Source organism: Petromyzon marinus, chromosome 45 (genome assembly GCF_048934315.1).
Source record: "Petromyzon marinus isolate PM22_M1 ecotype Great Lakes invasive population chromosome 45, UKy_Petmar_22M1.pri1.0, whole genome shotgun sequence".
Taxonomy (NCBI): Eukaryota; Metazoa; Chordata; class Hyperoartia; order Petromyzontiformes; family Petromyzontidae; genus Petromyzon; species Petromyzon marinus.
The window spans coordinates 2,051,413-2,074,409 of record NC_133711.1 but is presented as its reverse complement, the minus strand read 5'-3'; the positions used below and the strand labels follow the sequence as shown (position 1 = coordinate 2,074,409).

General features: G+C 55.2%; 1 protein-coding gene across 2 annotated transcripts in view; it reads right to left on the bottom strand.

The window, feature by feature from the left end:
* LOC116952188 (uncharacterized) overlaps window positions 1-22,182 on the bottom strand; it is a 30,010-nt gene extending 7,828 nt beyond the window's left edge. Inside the window, exons 1-3 of one of the 2 annotated variants that reach the window (XR_004404400.2) lie at window positions 19,796-22,182; window positions 12,026-12,134; window positions 1,589-3,015 (exon numbers count right to left, since the gene is read on the bottom strand). Coding sequence is in view for 1 of the 2 variants with exons in the window: in XM_032971318.2 (XP_032827209.1) it covers window positions 2,378-3,015; window positions 12,026-12,134; window positions 19,796-19,933 (885 nt within the window). In the remaining variant the exon portion in view is untranslated. Of the gene's footprint in view, window positions 1-1,352; window positions 3,016-12,025; window positions 12,135-19,795 lie in introns of those variants that run through there. The other variant, XM_032971318.2, reaches the window with a different exon arrangement.
* Window positions 22,183-22,997: the final 815 nt, after the last annotated feature.

Genomic DNA, 22,997 nt, shown 5'->3' with positions numbered 1-22,997 from the left:
GTCAGTGCCCCCCGGGGTCACGCATCTGAAGAATTCTGCTTGGTCAAGGGCCGGATTACTCACACACACACACGCGCACACACACGCGCTCACTGACATACTCTCATCATACAACTCACGCATACATACATACACACATATATCAACGTAGAAGGACAAAGACAAATCCTTTAAGAGGCTGGGGCGGCACGTGCTGTTGGCGAGCACCTATTAAGGCCAGAACAGCGTACGAGGTTTTGGGTGGCCGGCACCACCCCTGCCGCCTTGATCTCCCCAATGCTGATGTACAGGATACACGCTGCACCAGGTACTCATTTAAGGCTGAGACGACCTAGGAGAGTCACACATGTTCATCACCGAGCTTGACTTTGAGGGGGAATCGAACTCAGGACGCCGGGTTGGTAATGCAGCGCGCTAACCACTGCGCCACCGCTCCCCACTATACACACACGAAACAAAGACAAAACCCCCCCGTATTGCCTTAACAGACTGAAGGGGCAAGTGCTGTTAGCGAGCATCTATAAAGGCCGGTACGGTACACGAGGGAGTGGGGTGGCCAACACCACGCCCGGCCGCCTTTGTCTCCCTAGTGGCGAAGTTTACACATCGCACCAGGTACTCATTTGAGGCTGAGTCGAACTAGGGGAGGTCCAGGACCGGTTCAGATAATCGTCACTGGTGTTGGCCGTGAGCGGGAATCGAACCCGGGTCGCCAGGTTCATAGCGCAGCGCGCTAACCGCTACACTACCGCTCCCCACACTGACACACACAGACACACACTGACACACACTGACACACACAGACACACACTTGCGCGCACATTCACGAGCGGCATGCCTGCACGCACAGAGGCAATGATTCCCCCTTTGCCCTCAACAGGCTGTAGGGGCACCAACAACGACCGGGCCACACGCACGGCTGCCCGCGCCGTGCACACTAAGTGGCGGCGACGTCACCACGGCGCTTGTACCAGGCTAGGTGTACTTGGAGGCCACGTGAAGGGTGGAATGCTCGCTGCTGGCAGGAGGTCACGGGACAGACCCAGGTGCAATGGGTTGAGTGAGATGGCTGGCAGACGCACCACCTGTGCTCCACGCTTTGCCAACTTGCTGCCTTGCATCGGTCCGGCGATCCGCTCGTTGTTGTGAGAGTCTACGATGTTGTTGGAGGGCGACTGCCTCCAACTGTTCTAGATTTAAAGCTTTCGTGACTGCTAGGATCCATACTCTTTGGTTCTATTGGGTAAAGTCACGTAGGTGAAGATAAAATAACAAAAAAATTAACAAAAAATCACGACGTTTCGGCCACAACACAAGCGGCCTTCATCCCTTCACGCGGTACAGGAGGCCGCTTGTGTTGTGGCCGAAACGTCGTGATTTTTTGTTAATTTTTTTGTTATTTTATTTTCACCTACGTGACTTTACCCAATAGAACCAAAGAGTATGCCTCCAACTGCCCAGCAGCGTCCTGGGTCGTGACGGTTTTCATATGCTGCTGTACCGTTACCGTTGTGCTACGATGTGCACTGATGCATACTTTATTGAGGGCGATATTGACAAATAAATTAAGATTGATTGATTCATGAACCTCCTCCAGAGAGACCCTTCTTGGCACCAGTCTACGGCAAGTCCACACAGCTCCACATCCTCCTGTACCGCATCAGCTCATCTATTCTCTAGCCCAAAGCCGCGTCCGCTTAGCCCCCTGCACACACACACACACACAGAGACGCACTTGTTCAGAGAGCTGCATAAAACACCGCAGCGATTGAGACAGTGGAGTCAATGTTATCCGTGGAATGAAAACATGCAACACGGCTTTTTTATATATACGTCATCCACGTTCGTTTCGGTGAACGTTCGCTCGCAGCTTTGATATGTGCGTGCGTATTGTGCAGAGCAGGGCAACACGGGGCCAGGGTTCGGCAAGACAAAACAAATAATAAGCAGAGCAATTGTCTCCCAATTCGGTAAAAAAGCCCCTCAATATTTCAAGAGCCGCAATGCCACGTGGTGAAGACAAGACGGTGTGGTCCTGAATGGACGACGTCACGAAGCCACGTAGTGAAGACAAGACGGTGTGGTCCTGAATGGACGACGTCACGAAGCCACGTGGTGAAGACAAGATGGTGTGGTCCTTGATGGACGACGTCACGAAGCCACGTGGTGAAGACAAGACGGTGTGGTCCTGAATGGACGACGTCACGAAGCCACGTGGTGAAGACAAGACGGTGTGGTCCTGAATGGACGACGTCACGAAGCCACGTGGTGAAGACAAGACGGTGTGGTCCTGAATGGCCGACGTCACGATGCCACGTGGTGAAGACAAGACGGTGTGGTCCTTGATGGACGACGTCACGATGCCACGTGGTGAAGGCTAGACGGTGTGGTCCTGAATGGACGACGTCACGAAGCCACGTGGTGAAGACAAGATGGTGTGGTCCTGAATGGGCGACGTCACGATGCCACGTGAAGACAAGACGGTGTGGTCCTGAATGGACGTCACGAAGCCACGTGGTGACAAGACGGTGTGGTCCTTGATGGACGACGTCATGAAGCCACGTGGTGAAGAAAAGACGGTGTGGTCCTTAATGGATGACGTCACGAAGCCACGTGGTGAAGACAAGACGGTGTGGTCCTTGATGGACGACGTCAGGAAGCCACGTGATGAAGACAAGACGGTGTGGTCCTTGATGGACGACTTCACGATGCCACGTGGTGAAGACAAGACGGTGCGATCCTTGATGGACGACGTCACGAAGCCACGTGGTGAAGACAAGACGGTGTGGTCCTTGATGGACGACGTCACGAAGCCACGTGGTGAAGACAAAACGGTGCGATCCTTGATGGACGACGTCACGAAGCCACGTGGTGAAGACAAGACGGTGCGATCCTTGATGGACGACGTCACGAAGCCACGTGGTGAAGACAAGACGGTGTGGTCCTTGATGGACGACGTCACGAAGCAGTCCTTAAAGAGGCACACGTCGCTCCTCAGTCGCAGGTTGCCGACCACTGCATGAGGCCAACGCACACACACACACGTACACACACGTACACACAAGCACACACACAAGCACATTTGAGCACATTTGATTGGTCCACACCCGAGACAGCTTTTCTTAGAGCCTCTAAGAAGAGCCTCTGGACCAATCAAATTCAAGGACAGTGCATATTATTATCAGAGTTGTCTTTTTTGTTTGCATTTTGACTGCTTGTGTTGTGGTCATTGCAAACATGATGCCTTGAATAAAGGTGTCAGTTTTTGTGCCAGTTAAAAAGGGTAAAACCTATTCCTATATCTTGTTTCTGGCAAAGAAGGTCTCATAATGTTAAGATGACTCTATGCCGAGGGGCCACTTTAGCCAGCACCTGTGACAGGAGGTCATAGAAGGCATCTGACTCATCGATCTTGCCTGCATCCCTCCACGGATGCTCGTCTTCGGTGGGGACATAAGTAACCATGACCACCACTCCTCGCCTCTGGTTGATGGGAAGGCGAGCCCAAAGTAGCCTGGGACTTACAGCTTCCTACACCTCACCGCCACGCTCCCACGCCCCTTCATTCTTTTGTTCAGAAGAAGAGCCACTCCCTGTTTTTTGGCAGTCTCCTGCCCCGAGTAGAGGACTGTCCACCCCTCATGGTGGCAGGAGCCAGAGCCAGTTCACCGGACCTCCTGAACACCACAGAGATCCAGGGGGTACCGGTCCAGCTCCCGACAGAGGAGTGGCAGCCTTTCCTCCGCAGTGAGCATTCGAACATTCCACGTAGCCATCCGAAGTGGCTTTTTGTTTCTGGAGGAACCCCAAGGGTAAGGATTCATTCTCCTGGCTCCGCTAAATGGGGTTTGACCAGGAGACGTCAAAGATGCCAGTCCCCCCGGGGCCTCCGGCACAAGCTTCAAAAGTTTTTTACATCGTAGTTTAGTGGTAGCTAATTGAAGGTGGAGGGGTTGCCAGCCCCTCGCACCCGTCCAGAGCCCCCATTTGGCCGCTGTGGTGGTTACAAACGCCATGAAGGGAAAGGCCAATCTAAATTGTCCCTCCCCCCACGGCACTGCCCACCACAGCGTTGCCGTCTGGCACCACACCACTAGGTAGGGGGTTGTTTTTGCACACACGCACACACACACGCACGCACACACACGTGTGAACACTTCACACATGACATAGACAGACTAATTTCCCCCGTAGAACAGACTTTTTGGGCAAGTGCTGCTAGCGTGCAGCACCAATGAAGGCCGCTAAACCCGTGCCCAAAAACGGCAAGTACAGGCACAAGGACAAAGACCCCCCGTAGAACCTTAACAGACTTTTGGGGCAAGTGTTGTTAAGCTAACACGACACACGAGGGTTGCCAGCGCCCACGCCCGGTCGCCTTTGTCTCACTCGTGGAAATGTTTAAACATCGTACCAGATACTGTACTAATTTGTGGCTGAGTCGAGCTAGGGGAGGCACAGGACCGGTTCAGAAAATCGTCACTGTTTATTTGTGCCACGAGCGGGAATCGAACTCGGGTAACCGGGTTGGTAGCACAGCGCGCGCTAACCGTTACACCACCGCTCCCCAGCACCACACACACACGCATCGTCGTGAACAAAAACAAACGCACGCGAACAACAACAACAACAGCAGCTGCCAGTCGCCACTAAGCAGCATCGACACCACCGCTGCACGCGTGCCAAGCTAGGTTCACTGTGAGCCCCCGCCTCCCCGCCCTCCCCCCAGGAGTGGTGAATGTCCTGTGGTCGTGGCACAGACCCAGATGGTGCGGCTTAGCAGGCCGGGATGATGCTGGGCAGCTGCACCTCACTCGTTCCCCAACAATCCGAGCTGCGCGCATTCCGCGTCGCCTGCCGCCACTCGCTGATTTCTCCGGACGCTGTGGGCGCATTTCTCTCCTTTGGCTGCCATTCTCTGGCCAGTCTTGTCCATCGGCTCTCATCTCTTCTGGCGATGTCGTGTCCTGATCCACGTGTCCTTCTCTCTCTCTCGCTCGCTCGCTCACAAAGAGTAGAACTCTTAGAGGATCGCCGCTCGTGTATGTTGAGCTCTTACGAACGCAGACCGAGGGCACGACCCGCGCCTTGGGGAATGCGTGAACCGCGTTGCAAACACGTGGCAGGGTCCCCGCTGCCAGCGCTGGGAGCATTGCCCAGACGACGCGTCGCTGTGCACGTGACTCGAGCAACACCTCGTCATCGTCAACGCAGCAAGGAAATCACGGGACCCCCCCAGCAGGGGACCCGGTCAGGGGACCCCCAGCAGGGAACCCGGTCAGGGGTTCTTAGAGGGGGTGAACTTTTGCTCACTCGTGCCAAGCAAAAACAAAACAAAAACCCCATCATAATTGTAGTTCAGAATGTTACAAATGTGAATTCAGTCCGGAGGGTTTATTGGGGGCGCTGATAAAAAGGGCATTACGTGGCCTTACTATGGAAAGATCGGTACTAGCAGCAAGGGGCGAACGTCCGGTCAACGTTACGCGACTCCTCGCAAGGGTCACCGAATCTCATATCAGCGGATCAGCTCCGCCGATTTGTGCAGGTGTTTGACATTATCTTGTTTGTGTGTTAACTGAAAACTGGAGCAATCTAAGCTGGGAGAAATCTTCAAAAGAAGCACACTCGAGACGAACAGCACGCGGAGTGAGGAGTCAAACTCCAGCAAGGGGAGCAAGTCCGTGAGGTCGTCCGGCACAGAGACGGAGCGGTGAAATCAGCGCACGTGTGCAGGAGCTGGAGCCGTCGTATTTGCAATACGGGGTGGTTACGTTGATTGCGTGGAGATGCCTTCATCCAGCAGTGAATGGATCATAGCTTTTGAATTGATTTAGTTTGTTATTCTTCCCCGATTAGCACTGTCGGCCACGTACGGTGTAAAAGAAGTTAAACATGCATACACACTGCATAGCGTCCTCGACTGTAGCCACGTGCAGCCCCTTCTGGATTAGCGCCGTCCCGCGCCGTGCGGATCGTGGGGGTCATTCGACCATACTTCACCACGCGGATCATAGCGCGTTGGCCAAGGCAGGGGAGCATAGACGCGGACGCGTAGTGCAGTACAACTCTGTTTTTTTGCTGTTTATCCGCACAGCTCCGTGTCGCTCCTGCCTCCCCCCCCCGACGTGTCCCCGCGAGCGCTGTAGCGACTTGTCTGTGGTGCCCTCCGCTCGCAGGCACTCGCCAGGCTCTGCCCCTGCTTGGCTTACGAGGTGCTGGCGAGGTCGGGGCGCACTCAGCGCGAGCTGCTGCCGCCGCCGCCGCTCACTCGCCTCTTCGGTGGCGCGGCCGGGACACCCGGGCGCCCAGCGAGCAGTCGCCCACGTCCCGATGCTCGTTACGCAGCCCGTGCCCCCCTCCACGTGCGGGTCGTGCCCCCCCCAATCCCCCCACGTGCGGCCAGTGCCCCCCCCCTAACCCCCCCACGTGTGGCCCGTGCCCCCCCCTTCCGTCCCCCACGTGCGGCCTGAGCCCCGGGTCGTGCGGCCCCCTTGGGCCGAGCGCGCGAGGAGACAGGGGGGGGGACACCGCTGCCGTTCGCGGACACGGCACCACCACCACCATCACCACCACCACCACGGCGTGGTGTGACCGTGGGTGGCCCCGGACCACACGGTAGTGCCGGCTAACGAGGGGGTGGGTGGCTGGTGGCGTGGGGGTGCCCGGAGTTCTGCCTTGAGCCCTAATTCCCTAATCGGGAGTCAATGTGCAGTCACAGCTGGCACGGATTTGGCAGCAAGGGGAAGGTGGCACGGAGTCTCGTGGTGCGTGGAGAGACGCGCCGAGCCCACCCCCCCCCCCTCCCTGCGACTCCCGCGTGAGCCCCTCCGCAGCTGCCCCCGGCCACCGCACGCCCGCCATGACAGGATACAACCTCTGCCTGGCGCTGAGTGCATTCTGTCGCGTGGTCCGCCTCAGGAGGGCTGACATCGCCCGTTCGGCACCTCAACACCGTGACCCGTCATCACGCGCCGAGCACTTGACCTGGTCTCGTCGCTTCATCTCCGCAGTGGTCGGGTTCTCACACGCGGTTCCACCCCTGTGGCTGCCACTCCATCACCAGCAGTGGTGTAGTAACTACATTATCAGTGATGTAGTAACTACATAATGAGTGGTGTAGTAACTACATTATCAGTGGTGTAGTAACTACATTATCAGTGGCGTAGTAATCTACATTATCAGTGGTATAGTAACTACATTATCAGTGGTGTAGTAACTGCATTATTAGTGCTGTAGTAACTACATAATCAGTGGTGTAACTACATTATCAGTGGTGTAGTAACTACATTATCAGTGGTGTAGTACCTACATTATCAGTGGCGTAGTAACTACATTATCAGTGGTGTAGTAACTACATTATCAGTGGTGTAGTAACTACATTATCAGTGGTGTAGTAACGACATTATCAGTGGTGTAGTAACTACATTATCGGTGGTGTAGTAACTACATTATCAGTGGTGTAGTAACTACATTATCAGTGGTGTAGTAACTACATTATCAGTGGTGTAGTAACTACATTATCAGTGATGTAGTAACTACATTATCAGTGGTGTAGTAAACTACATTATCAGTGGTGTAGTAACTACATTATCAGTGGTGTAGTAAACTACATTATCAGTGGTGTAGTAACTACATTATCAGTGGTGTAGTAACTACATTATCTGTGGTGTAGTAACTACATTATCAGTGGTGTAGTAACTACATTATTAGTGGCGTAGTAAACTACATTATCAGTGGTGTAGTGACTACATTATCTGTGGTGTAGTAACTACATTATCAGTGGTGTAGTGACTACATTATCAGTGGTGTAGTAAACTACATTATCAGTGGTGTAGTAAACTACATTATCAGTGGTGTAGTAACTACATTATCAGTGGTGTAGTAACTACATTATCAGTGGTGTAGTAAACTACATTATCAGTGGTGTAGTAACTACATTATCAGTGGCGTAGTAATCTACATTACCAGTGGTGTAGTGACTACATTATCAGTGGTGTAGTGAATACATTATCAGTGGTGTAGTGACTACATTATCAGTGGTGTAGTGAATACATTATCAGTGGCGTAGTAACTACATTAACAGTGGTGTAGTAACTACATTATTAGTGGCGAAGTGAACTACATTATCAGTGGTGTAGTAACTACATTATCAGTGGTGTAGTGACTACATTATCAGTGGTGTAGTGACTACATTATCAGTGGCGTAGTAACTACATTAACAGTGGTGTAGTGACTACATAATCAGTGGTGTAGTAAGCTACATTATCAGTGGTGTAGTAACTACATTATCAGTGGTGTAGTGACTACATTATCAGTGGCGTAGTAAACTACATTATCAGTGATGTAGTAACTACATTATCGGTGGTGTAGTAACTACATTATCAGTGGCGTAGTAACTACATTATCAGTGGTGTAGTAACTACATTATCAGTGGTGTAGTAAGTACTTTAACAGTGCTGTAGTAACTACATAATCAGTGGTGTAGTAACTACATTATCAGTGATGTAGTAACTACATTATCAGTGGTGTAGTAACTACATTATCAGTGGTGTAGTAAACTACATTATCAGTGATGTAGTAACTACATTATCAGTGGTGTAGTAACTACATTATCAGTGGTGTAGTAACTACATTATCAGTGGTGTAGTAACTACATTATCAGTGGTGTAGTGACTACATTATCAGTGGTGTAGTAATCTACATTATCAGTGGTGTAGAAACTACATTATCAGTGGTGTAGTAAACTACATTATCAGTGGTGTAGTAACTACATTATTAGTGGCGTAGTAAACTACATTATCAGTGGTGTAGTAACTACATTATCAGTGGTGTAGTGACTACATTATCAGTGGTGTAGTAAACTACGTTATCAGTGGTGTAGTAACTACATTATCAGTGGTGTTGTAACTACATTATCAGTGGTGTTGTAACAACATTATCAGTCACCAGTAGTGTAACTAGCTACAGTAGTGTAACTCGCTACTGAGTCACCAGTAGTTTAACTAGCTACTGTAGTGTAACTAGCTACTGAGTCACCAGTAGTGTAACTAGCTACAGTAGTGTAACTAGCTACTGAGTCACCAGTAGTTTAACTAGCTATTGTAGTGTAACTAGCTACTGTAGTGTAACTAGCTACACTAGTGTTACTAGCTACTGAGTCACCAGTAGTGTAACTAGCTACTGAGTCACCAGTAGTGTAGCTACAGTAGTGTAACTAGCTACTGAGTCACCAGTAGTGTGACTAGCTACAGTAGTGTAACTAGCTACTGAGTCACCAGTAGTGTAACTAGCTACTGTAGTGTAACTAGCTACTGAGTCACCAGTAGTGTAACTAGCTACTGAGCCACCAGTAGTGTAACTAGCTACAGTAGTGTAACTAGCTACTGTAGTGTAACTAGCTACTGAGTCACCAGTAGTGTAACTAGCTACTGAGCCACCAGTAGTGTAACTATCTACAGTAGTGTAACTAGCTACTGAGTCACCAGTAGTTTAACTAGCTACTGTAGTGTAACTAGCTACTGTAGTGTAACTAGCTACAGTAGTGTAACTAGCTACTGAGTCACCAGTAGTGTAACTAGCTACTGAGTCACCAGTAGTGTAACTAGCTATTGTAGTGTAACTAGCTACTGTAGTGTAACTAGCTACTGAGCCACCAGTAGTTTAACTAGCTATTGTAGTGTAACTAGCTACTGTAGTGTAACTAGCTACTGAGCCACCAGTAGTGTAACTAGCTACAGTAGTGTAACTAGCTACAGTAGTGTAACTAGCTACTGAGTCACCAGTAGTGTAGCTACAGTAGTGTAACTAGCTGAGCCACCAGTAGTGTAACTAGCTACTGTAGTGTAACTCGCTACTGAGTCACCAGTAGTGTAACTAGCTACAGTAGTGTAACTAGCTACAGTAGTGTAACTAGCTACTGAGCCACCAGTAGTGTAACTAGCTACTGTAGTGTAACTAGCTACTGAGTCACCAGTAGTGTAACTAGCTACAGTAGTTTAACTAGCTACTGTAGTGTAACTAGCTACTGTAGTGTAACTAGCTACAGTAGTGTAACTAGCTACTGAGTCACCAGTAGTTTAACTCACTATTTTAGTGTAACTAGCTACAGTAGTGTAACTAGCTACTGAGCCACCAGTAGTGTAACTAGCTACTGTAGTGTAACTAGCTATTGTAGTGTAACTAGCTACTGTAGTGTGACTAGCTACTGAGCCACCAGTAGTGTAACTAGCTACAGTAGTGTAACTAGCTACTGAGCCACCAGTCTTGCCTATCGGCCATCTCGTGTCGTGTCTTGGCCGTGCCCGCTGACTCCCTCCAGCAAGTCTCCACGATGCCTCCTGTCTCCTCTCATCCACGTGGTCGTCGTCTTTCTCTCGGTGGCGATTCCCAGCACCCGTCTCTCTGTGCTCCTTCGCGCGCTGTTCACCGTCGGTTCCGCTCTCTTGGCCGCGTGTTCTGTCCTCGTGTCACAGCTGCCCGTGTCGCGCTCGGTTTCTCCTCGTTGTCAAATTCAGTCTCACAAACCACCCCAAAGGCCACTCTGGCAAATGAGACTTAATCACCCTCTCCACTTGGTTAGGGAAAATAAACTCAAATACAAATCCATCCTGCTCTTTGGAACGCTGCCTTAATTCGACTGAGATCTTTCTTCAAAATATTCCACACCGCGGCAATACCCTTATATAGGCGCACAACATTATCTATCTGTGATGAACGCTGAACTTTTCGTCGTTTTCATGCAGAGGGCACTGCAAAGCTACGCTACCCCTGCATGAACGACTCAGGCGCAGGGACAGACGTTCGATTACGTTGGCATCGATCTGCAGCCGGCGGTCTTCTCGCACAGCCAAATCTATGTCGCCTGATCTCGATCCCGCAATCCCAAACAGGTGAAAGTCCGCATCGAACCGAACCCCCAGCAAGGCCATCTACTTAACGACGAGGGAAAATTCGCACGAAATGTCGTTTTCAATGCGGTCTTCCAGATGTAAAATGAAATAAGCTTTTAATGAATAAATTAAATGATCTAATTCAAAACAATACAATTCAAAGATGTTTCATTTTAAAACTTCAAAACGGAGCATCGGGTGCTTGCGTGAATGCGTCGTTCGTGTGCAATTTTTTTTAGTGACTTTCCTGGCCGAAGGCCGTCAATGTTTGTGAAGGGCGCCACAGGCACCCCCGAACAACCCTAGTATCATAATAATAATCATGCCGCTGGGTATACGAAAGTGGTTTGCCCATGAGAGAGAGCGACAGAAAGTCACTCGCAGGTAGCTGGTGAGCTCTGCGTGCTTCTGACCTAGGCGGTGTTGGAAGTTATTTCCCCCATCAAGGGAACAGATCGTTGAGATTCTAGATTTAAAGCTTTCGTGACTGCAAGGATCCATACTCTTTGGTTCTATTGGGCAAAGTCCGGAGGACAGGTTGGTCCCTTCACCTGATGAAGGCCACTTGTGTTGTGGTCGAAACGTCGTGATTTGTGTTATTTTATTTTTTACCTACGTGACTTTACCCAATAGATCGTTGAGAGTTGGGCAGAGACCGAGTGCCCCACGCACACTCACACGTGGCAACGCGCCCCGTCCGATGATGAGTGGCTTACGCAGAGCAGCCCAGCAACACTCATTGCTCATGCACGCTCATCGCTTGGGGTGGCAGGCTGGAGTTAACACTCGTGTAGCCTCACAGCAGGACGAGCCTGGCTTCGATTTTGTATGCCTCCGCCCTCCTGTTCCGTGTGGGTTTCCTCTGACGTACAGCTGTGTAGGCCAAACATCCCAATGTAGCAGGACCCTCCTGAAAGAAAGTCTTAAGCTTAAATGTGCTTAATTCTCAGACACTGGAAGTTCAAATCTGTAAAAAAAAATAAACTATCACAACAGAATACATAATTCAGGCAGGAAACAATAGGATCCACGACTGATCAGAATTATATTTGAAACCAACGAGCAATTGACGAGTGTGCCGTACGGATGAGTCCCAGGAAGGGTGAAACCGATCTCCAGTTGTGACCTCGTACCACTGCTGCCACGTTCAGATGGCCACGTTTCCTCGACCCCTTCAGGCGGGGTCGGGGGGTGGCTGGGCAGCGGCTCTCCTGCGTCGGCTTCGCACCTTTGTGTCGCACACTGGAAGCATGCAAACACAACGGTGACATAACGCATTTTAGAATCAACATCACGCGTTTAGATTATTTGGCTGCTATACATTTCCACGCGATTAGCCGCTTCGTTTGAGCTATCGGTTTGTGGTCAGGTCGCTTCTAAGAAGAGCTACGTAGATTTCGTGGGGCCTCACCTGATGAAATAAAAAAAATAGTTTTATTTTGGCAGTGCATTGTAGGAAAGTCGTGACCTGCTTGCCCCCAAGCCCCCCCCCCTCCCAGCCCCCCCCAGCCCCCCCCAGCCCCCCCCCTCCACCCCCCGGGTCGCTCACCGGACACGGAGCGGCGGCTCCGGGGCCGTCACTTCCGGAATATCCCGTGACGCGCGCGCCGCGTGCCAGGTAGCGGAGCTCCGCGTGCCAGGTAGCGGAGCTCCGCGTGCCAGGTAGCGGAGCTCCGCGTGCCAGGTAGCGGAGCTCCGCGTGCCAGGTAGCGGAGCTCCGCGTGCCAGGTAGCGGAGCTCCGCGTGCCAGGTAGCGGAGCTCCGCGTGCCAGGTAGCGGAGCTCCGCGTGCCAGGTAGCGGAGCTCCGCGTGTGGAGCTCTTCGCTCTGCGGTGAAGTCAGCTGAAGAATGTCCGCGCCGTGATTGATTTCGTTTCGAGACGGGCCGCGGCGCAGCGTTTGGTAGGTTGTCGTTTTGTTGTTGAGACCCCCAGCCTCCAGCGCCCTTTTGACCTCTCTTGGGCCACGCCACTAAATCCGCGGGGATTAAATCCTGGCCGGAATCTGTTTGAAGTGTCGGCTGTTTTATTTGAAACTCGGAAGGAAAAAAATATATAAGAACAAGAAAACCACGAAAAAATTGTTGAGCGTGAGTGGAAGGAGGTGACAGAAAGAGAGACCGGGATGGAGACAGCGGGGAGAGGGGACGCGGAGGGGAGAGGGTTTGAGTGAAACGTCGAGGGTGTTTTTAGAGAGTGCGGGGAGCGGGGAGCAGGAGGGAGAGCGGCACATCTTTTTTCCCAACTGCACATCTTTCCACTCCACTGCTGAGCGAGGGGGTGCATTAGTTGAGGTGGCCTTAGGCCATGACCTCTGTGTGCGACGGCCGTCTCTTTTTGAAATTGAAAACAAAAAAATGTTAAAGGGTCCGCCACAGTGCGGGCCGTGGAGCGACGCCCGTGCCACCTCTATCGAGTCTCCCTCTCCCCCACCCTGACCCCGAGTCTCCCTCTCCTCCACCCCGAGTCTCCCTCTCCCCCACTCCACCCCGAGTCTCCCTCTCCCCCACCCCGAGTCTCCCTCTCCTCCACCCCGAGTCTCCCTCTCCCCCACCCCGAGTCTCCCTCTCCTCCACCCCACCCCGAGTCTCCCTCTCCCCCACCCCGAGTCTCCCTCTCCTCCACCCCGAGTCTCCCTCTCCTCCACCCCGAGTCTCCCTCTCCCCCACCCCGAGTCTCCCTCTCCTCCACCCCACCCCGAGTCTCCCTCTCCTCCACCCCGAGTCTCCCTCTCCCCCACCCCGAGTCTCCCTCTCCTCCACCCCACCCCGAGTCTCCCTCTCCTCCACCCCGAGTCTCCCTCTCCTCCACCCCGAGTCTCCCTCTCCCCCACCCCGAGTCTCCCTCTCCTCCACCCCACCCCGAGTCTCCCTCTCCCCCACCCCGAGTCTCCCTCTCCTCCACCCCGAGTCTCCCTCTCCTCCACCCCGAGTCTCCCTCTCCCCCACCCCGAGTCTCCCTCTCCTCCACCCCACCCCGAGTCTCCCTCTCCTCCACCCCGAGTCTCCCTCTCCCCCACCCCGAGTCTCCCTCTCCTCCACCCCACCCCGAGTCTCCCTCTCCTCCACCCCGAGTCTCCCTCTCCTCCACCCCGAGTTTCCCTCTCCCCCACCCCGAGTCTCCCTCTCCTCCACCCCGAGTCTCCCTCTCCTCCACCCCGAGTCTCCCTCTCCCCCACCCCGAGTCTCCCTCTCCTCCACCCCACCCCGAGTCTCCCTCTCCCCCACCCCGAATCTCCCTCTCCTCCACCCCGAGTCTCCCTCTCCTCCACCCCACCCCGAGTCTCCCTCTCCTCCACCCCGAGTCTCCCTCTCCTCCGAAACCCCGAGTCTCCCTCTCCCCCACCCCGAGTCTCCCTCTCCTCCACCCCACCCCGAGTCTCCCTCTCCCCCACCCCGAGTCTCCCTCTCCCCCACCCTGACCCCGAGTCTCCCTCTCCTCCACCCCGAGTCTCCCTCTCCCCCACTCCACCCCGAGTCTCCCTCTCCCCCACCCCGAGTCTCCCTCTCCTCCACCCCGAGTCTCCCTCTCCCCCACCCCGAGTCTCCCTCTCCTCCACCCCACCCCGAGTCTCCCTCTCCCCCACCCCGAGTCTCCCTCTCCTCCACCCCGAGTCTCCCTCTCCTCCACCCCGAGTCTCCCTCTCCCCCACCCCGAGTCTCCCTCTCCTCCACCCCACCCCGAGTCTCCCTCTCCTCCACCCCGAGTCTCCCTCTCCCCCACCCCGAGTCTCCCTCTCCTCCACCCCACCCCGAGTCTCCCTCTCCTCCACCCCGAGTCTCCCTCTCCTCCACCCCGAGTCTCCCTCTCCCCCACCCCGAGTCTCCCTCTCCTCCACCCCGAGTCTCCCTCTCCTCCACCCCGAGTCTCCCTCTCCCCCACCCCGAGTCTCCCTCTCCTCCACCCCACCCCGAGTCTCCCTCTCCCCCACCCCGAGTCTCCCTCTCCTCCACCCCGAGTCTCCCTCTCCTCCACCCCACCCCGAGTCTCCCTCTCCTCCACCCCGAGTCTCCCTCTCCTCCGAAACCCCGAGTCTCCCTCTCCCCCACCCCGAGTCTCCCTCTCCTCCACCCCACCCCGAGTCTCCCCCACCCCGAGTCTCCCTCTCCTCCACCCCGATTCTCCCTCTCCTCCACCCCGAGTCTCCCTCTCCCCCACTCCACCCCGAGTCTCCCTCTCCCCCACCCCGAGTCTCCCTCTCTCCCACTCCACCCCGAGTCTCCCTCTCCCCCACCCTGACTCCGAGTCTCCCTCTCCTCCACCCCGAGTCTCCCCAACCCCCACTCCACCCCGAGTCTCCCTCTCCTCCACCCCGAGTCTCCCCAACCCCCACTCCACCCCGAGTCTCCCTCCACTCCGCTCCACACGCCGCTCTCTTGTCTCCACGGTGTCAACAGAGTTCAACTCACACCGCCGCCCGCACAATGTCTTTGTGGGTGAAGCGCCACAGCATTTCTCGTCGAGGATCATAAACCATCATCATACGAACTCCGGCCATCCTCGCAACACCAACCATTGCAAGGCATGAGTGATGATTGGGCTGCGGTGCCCCTAACCAGGAGTTGAACTCTGCGGGAACTCAACCGTGGTTGACGATGTCTCGAGGAGCATCCTCGCAGCGGATTTTAGCTCGCCATCGAACAAAGACGCTCACCGCTTTCAGATGCGCTTCTGCGGCCGTCTGGAACGCTCTTCCTTCAGATATTAGGGAGCCACTGGAGCTATGCACTTTTAAATCTAGATTGAAAACTCATTTCTTTATAACTGCTTTTTATGTTTTGGCGTTGGCTACGCACGGTACGAGAGAAGTTCAACATGCATACAGTGCATTGAAGCCCTTAACGTGGCCATTGAACGCGTAGGGACAACGTGTGGTCTTGCCACAGCCACACCTATGAAGATCACACACAACAGCAGCAGCAGCAGAAAGATCGCCCCCTCCTGTGAGTACTTGGCAGGACCCTCCTGAAAACGAGTCTCGAGACTCGGCGAAGTTTTCTTTGGTAGACAAGCGTGAAAATAATCATCATCATCATCATAAAGGCAAACCCGAGGTCACTCTGCTGTGCTGGGAGTGGCGGAGTCACCGCGAGGTTTGTGGGGTCGGTCGCGTCACTCGGAATCCGGTCGTGGAGGGGGTGGAGGGGGCATGGCAGGGACACGGGGGTGAGGGGGAGACGAGAGGACACCGCGGTGGGGAGAGAGTGGGAGTAGAGGGAGTGCAGGGAGGTGGGGGGTGGAGGCTTTGGCGTTGGACAACAAGAGGCATGGCGGCAATGAGGAAGAGATACTGGGAGATCATTAAGTGGGAGCAGAGGGGAAGAGGGATAGAGAGAGCGAGGAGGGGGGACACGAATACAGAACGAGAAGATCGAGAATGAGTGAGAGGGAGCGTTAGGCGCAGAGGGGAGGGGGTTGGTGGGCGAGTCGTGGGAGGCAGTGAAAGGAAAGGGGATGGAGGAGGGGCTGAGAGAGAGAGAGGGGGGAGGTGACGGGCGGGGGGGGCAGAAAGAGAGAATTGGAAAAGCGTTGGAGGAGTGGAGGGAGGGAGAGGAGGAAATAAAGGAGAGGGATGGGGGTGAAAGGGGGGGCGGGGGGGGGGGGCTGCTTCGCCATGGTTGCTTGATAGTGCATGGCTAATTGTTTTAAAGCTCCCTCCTGTAACAGCCCGGGCGCACACCCCGAGCTTCGGCGTGGCTTCTCTGCGGATAATTTGCAAGAAATAAAGAAAGGGGAAGGGTCCCGTGGCGGGGCGAGGGAGCGGCCTGCGCCGAGACCACACGCAGCAGCAGCAGCAGCTCCACACGCAGCAGCAGCAGCTCCAGACGCAGCAGCAGCAGCTCCAGACGCAGCAGCAGCAGCAGCAGCTCCACACGCAGCAGCAGCAGTAGCAGCAGCAGCTCCACGCGCAGCAGCAGCAGCTCCAGACGCAGCAGCAGCAGCTCCACACGCAGCAGTTCCACACGCAGTAGCAGCTCCACACGCAGCAGCAGCAGCCCGTGCCATTGTTGGCACGGGCTGCTATGGGGAAGTTGCAACTCGGGGTTGTCTTAAGACGCACTGTGTCCCCTGTTTAGAGTACCCTGCGGCCCCGACGTCCACCGTGGTGGACACCGCGATGTTGGCACCGTGGTGTCCACCGCGATGTTGGCACCGTGGTGTCCACCGTGATGCCCACCGTGATGTCTACCGTGGTGTCCACCGCAATGTTGGCACCGTGGTGTCCACCGTGATGCCCACCGTGATGTCTACCGTGGTGTCCACCGCGATGTTGGCACCGTGGTGGACACCGCGATATTGACACCGTGATGTCCACCGTGATGCCCACCGTGATGTCTACCGTGGTGCACACCGCGCTGTCCAGCGTGGTGCACACCTTGGTGCACACCGTGGTGGACATCGTGATGTCCACCATTATCTCCACGTAGAAGCGTTGGAGACCCCCACCGTTGTTAGTTCCACGCCACTCCTGCCCCGCGCGACCGCCTCTGTTTAAACCGGGCAGAGCTGCCCGGTCCGATCGTTGCCGCCCAACACTAAAGCTGTGCCGATCGAGCTGGGGGGGGAGGGGGAAATCGATTTGCTTTGAACTGGTTCGTGATGGCGAGTCTTCTCAATGCGACATCACGGTCCTCATCAATGTTTCGCCGCAGAAGGTGCCACCGCTTTAGAGCCGATGTCTGTGAGAATCTCGGCGGCTATGAGAGGCGACGTGGAGAGTCTGTGGCGAGCGAGACGTCCCGCCGAGCCTTCAATCAACGACGGGGGAGACGCCGTGAAGTAGCGGAGGCTGTGAGGACTTTATTACGGTGGCCGCGGGGGCTAGGAGATGTTAACTACCTCGCCTCGTATACGGGAGGTCGTGGGTTTGATCCCGACCCTTACGCCAATATATTTGGAGTTTGCGTGACTCTCTATCTCTCTCTCTCTCTCCCCATGGTCACGTGGATTTTCCTCTGGGTCCTCCGATTTTTTCCCTACGCATTTCGATACAAGCGTTTAGCGTATTTGGCTGCGATAAATCTCCACGTGATAAGCCACTTCGTTGGGCTACCACAAGGGTCGACAACTAAAATAACAAGAAGCTTAAAAAATAGAATTCGGTAATAAATCTATATTTCAAGAGCCACAATGTAACGTGAATACACGGGACGGTGGATCCTTAATAAATAACTTGACGATGCACTCCTTAAAGAGCCGCATACTGCTCCAGAGCCACAGATTACCGACTCCTGCCCATGGTAAACTGGACGTCCATGGTGAACTGGACTCCCATGGTAAACTGGACTTCCTGGTGAACTGTACTTTCATGGTAAACTAGACGTCCATGGTGAACTGGACTTCCATGGTGAACTGGACTTCCATGGTAAACTGGACTCCCATGGTAAACTGGACTTCCATGGTAAACTGTACTTTCATGGTAAACTAGACGTCCATGGTGAACTGGACTTCCATGGTGAACTGGACTTCCATGGTAAACTAGACTTTCATAGTAAACTAGACGTCCATGGTAAACTGTACTTCCAATTGTCAGGGGTCGGCAACCAAAATAACAAGAAGAGCCATTTTTTTAATTCGGTAAATTAAAAATCCATCCATATTCAAGACCACAATGCAGTCCTTTTAAAGAGCCGTAAGCGGCTTCCAGGGCCGCAGGCTGTCGTCCCCTGGGCTGATCATTTGTGACCAAGTCGCTTCTAAAAAAAAGAGCTATACTTTCTTTTATACCGACGTGACTTTACCGAAAGAACCAAAGAGTGAAGAGCTATGTAGCTCAGTTGGCCTTACCTGGTGAAATAACAAAAAGAGTCATTATTCCTCGAGACGGCATCGTGGCCACAGCCGCTGATTCCACCACCACCACTACCACCACCACCACTACCATCACCACCACTACCACCACCACCACTACCACCACCACCACCACTACCACCACCACTACCATCACCACCACCACTACCACCACCACTACCACCACCACCACCACTACCACCACCACCACCACTACCATCACCACCACCACTACCACCACCACCACTACCACCACTACTACCACCACCACCACTACCACCACCACCACTACCACCACCACCACCACTACCACCACCACCACTACCACCACCACGACCACCACCACCACCACCACCACGACCACCACCACCACCACCTCCTGTCTGCTACTCACACTGCTGCCCTGCACCAGATCGCTGTGCTGCTGCACAGTGGAGTCACGAAGACCTCCACCACGCCGGACATCTCAGCGTCGGCCTTCCCCTTAGCTCAGGGATTAGAGAACAGACGAGAATCTGCCTAGGGTTGTGACCTGGCCCTTGGGTTGAATGGCAGCTCACAGAGGCAGCGCTGCGAGAGGACGGGCGAACGAGAGAGACATTGAGCTGTGAAGTCGTGCCCCGCGTGGAGTTCTTCTCGGTGTCGCTGATGTCGATGTAGAGCAGCAATCGGAATGGTACATCAAGGTGGGTGAGGCAGATGATTTACATGAGGAGTGGCGGAGTGGAGCGGTTAGCGCTACGCTGCGCTACGAACCCGGCGACCGGAGTTCGATTCCTGCTCACGGCCAACACCGGTGACGATTATCTGAATCGATCATGGGCCTACCCCTAGGTCGACTCAGGTGCTGCTCGCTAACAGCACTTGCCCCAACAGTCTGTTACAGACGGTGAGGGACGCTGCTGAGATCCCCTTGGTGGTGGATGGGTCGAGGCAGGTTTCCCCCACGACTCGCCTAATAGACGGGGCGAGGCAACGGGAGAGGGAGAGAGAGAGGGGGGACAGAGGGGGGACAGAGGGAGCTGCGTCTCTGACATCGGCCGACGGCAACCACGGCAGTGGGGGTGGACCCCGGACGGGCGGGGGGGGGTTGAGGTTTTTGCACGGGACCCACCGATGCTGTAATGACGGAGCCCTCTGGTCTGTTGCGCCTGTCGTTAGCGGTCATTCCGAGAAGACGCGAGAGCTTTGCGAGTAGCGACGTGGGCTGTAAGGCAGCACTGTGGTAGGCGAGGGCTTGGACGATCGCCATCTGTTTCCATCTGTACGGGGATGGAGTGATGCTGCTGCATCCCTCGCGCGAGGCGTGGGGTTTTCTCCGGCTGCTCCAGGCTTCCTCCTCCCCACGTGAATAGCGAACACAACTCGTCTGGACAACGTCTTACACCTAACAACACCCCCCATGACACCCCGGTGTCCCGCCGTGACGAGATGTTAACTCCCTCGCCACAGCACGGACTACGGTGACGTTCCTCGCGTTCGGTCCGGGCTCGGCTCCGGCGGCCCCGGTACCGTGGAGGGAGGGAGTGGGGCAGGCGGGGTCCGTCCAGTGGTGGCGACGCCCATGCCAACATGATCTCTGCCGCCTTAAAACAAACAATAAGACAGCCAACCCACGGTGGCGCTTTCCACCACCGGCTTAGGACCACCGCTGGAGAGATAAGCAGCGCCCCCACCGTCGCTCGATGCCGAGGGACACTTTGACTGTTTGACTCGGAGGGGCTTTGCGCTCCAGGCCGCCGCGGGGCTGGCGGTGTTGACCCCGCGGGGAGGGGAGCCACGTGGCCCCGCGCGCCTTCAACCCCCGCCGCCCTCGGAGTGCGCGTCCTCATACATTCCGCACGCTTATGAAGATTGCCGCTGCTGCTGCTGTTATTGTTATTATGATAAACAGTACAGCGTAGCATTGGTGTGCAAGGGTGGTGCAGTCACGGAGTGATTTTTTCTCCCCCGCATTGTGCTATGAACCCGGTGACCTACTGAGTTTTGACTCCTGGACACGGATGGCATCAGTGGTGAGCGAAATCGGAACTGGCCCTGGGCACCCCTCCCTCCCTCACCAACCCACACGGACCAACGTAGTGAAGAGGGTGGCCATGGTGCCGAGTCACCTTGTGCCGTACACGCGCAGTTGCCACAGGGGGTGCCCTCTAAAATGCGCCGAGATGAGAGGAGATGCACGTTGGGGTGCCACGGTGGCGAGATGTTAACTACCTCGCCTGGTATACAGGAGGTCGGGGCTTCCATCCCGACCCTGAAGCCTGCTGTGTACTTTTTCGTGTCTCTCTCATGTGGATGTGTCTTCGGGTCCTCTGGGTATTCCCTCCACATTGAGAAACACGCTGCCACAAATTTACACGTGATAAGCCACTTCGTTGCGCTAGCATTTGTGTCCAGGTCGCTTCTGAAGGAAGGGCTACATAGCTCAGTGGGCCTTACCCGGTGAAATAACAAAAAGAGTCATTATTCCTCGAGACGGCATCGTGGCCACAGCCACTGATTCCACCACCACCACCACCTCCTCCTTGCTACCCACAGAGCTGCCCTCCACCAGATCCCTCCACAGTTAAAAGCATGGTCATACAACCCCCTCCCCATCACGGCGCGGGGAAGCCTTCATCCAGCAGTGGAGTGATCAAAGGGCCGTACGTGGTGATTGAGCATCACGCTAAGAGCGGAGCGGTCAACACCAGCACGGGGCAGTGTCCGGGCATGGGCGCTGCTCTCCCCCAAAGTGTCCCCCGTGTAGCCTTAACGACCTGTAGGGGCAAGTGCTGTTAGCGAGTAGCAGCACCCTATGAAGGCCACGGCATCGCCACACGAGGGGGTGGGTGGCCGACACTACGCCCGTCCGCCTTTCTCTCTCCCCGGTGCCGATGTTTACACACCACACCGGGTGCTCATTTAAGGCTGAGTCGACCCAGGGGTGGCCCAAGTCCCGGTTCAGATATTCGCCACTGTTAATTGGTCGTGGAGCGGCAGTGGAACTCGGGTGGCCGGGTTCGTAGCGCAGTGCGGTGGCCGCAATCATCCAGCTACATAGGAGCGCTCACACACAACAAAGATCCCCCACGTAGCCTTAACAGACTGTAGGGGCAAGTGCTGTTAGCGAGCACCTATGAAGGCCGGAACTTTACACGAATGGGTGGGTGGCCAGCACCACGCCCGACCGCCTTTGTTTCCCCAGTGGCGATGTTTACACACCGCACCAGGTACTCAATTGAGGCTGAGTCGACCTAGGGGATGCCCAGTTCAGATAATCGTCACCGGTGTTGGCCATGAGCGGTGCATAGCGCAGCGCGCTAACCGCTACACCACCGCTCCCCACGTGTGTGTGTGTGTGAGCACGCACACACACGCTCGCAACACGCGACTTGTGAACTGCCTGCGCTGCTGTGGTTTTAGCGAGCCTGAGAGTGGAAGTCGGTGCCGTTGGCAGACTCGGATGGATCGGTAAACAAGTCCGCATGTAACACGGCGACCATTCATTTGCACCGCCCCCCCCGCTCCACCCTCCCCCCTCTCACTTTCTCTCTCCCTCTCTCTCTCTAAATGCTTTTCTTCTTTTTCCTCCATCGCAAATGTTTGTTAAAGCCAGCGCGGTGTAAAAAAAAAAGAGCAGAAGAATAAGACGAGGACGAGGTGGAGTGAGTTGGCCGCCGCGCCGGGTACCCCCCCCCTCGCCCCCCCTCGCCCCCCCTCGCCCCCTCCCCCTCGCTCCCCCCCGACAAAGCACCGACCCGGAGCGCCGAGCGACGCGGACAGCGGGAGAAAGAGTTCGGTACAGTCGGGCAGGAGCAGCTGAAAGGAGCGCATTCTCTGCTCTATGCAGATTTAGCAAAGGGGGGGAGGAAGGGGGGGAGAGGGGGGAGGTAGTGGGGGGGGGGCACCGTCTCTCATTCTAACCCCCCCCCGCACCCCACCCACCGTCCCCCGCTCCAATCTCACAACAACAATCGCCACAGCTCCCTGGGAACAAGGAGGAGGGGGAGGAGGAGGGGGGAGCTGGGGGCGATGCGCCCCGGCGCGGGTAACTGGAGTGGGGTTGGCGGAGCGCGGTACGGAAGGGGGGGCACGGGGGGGGGGATCGTGGGGGGGGGGGCTCGGGGGGGGGGGGGCGCTCGGGGGGGGGGGTGTTTCTAGTGATAGATCGCCGTGCGCTGATACGGAGGAACGGGGTGGGTGGCGAGGTGGGTGTGCGGCAGGGGGAGGGAGAGTGTCGGGGGGAGGGAGGAGGGTTGGTGGTAGTTTATTGTGTGTACAATTTTGAACGGCATTAGCATCAGCTGACTCCTCCACCCCCCCGCCCCCCCCGG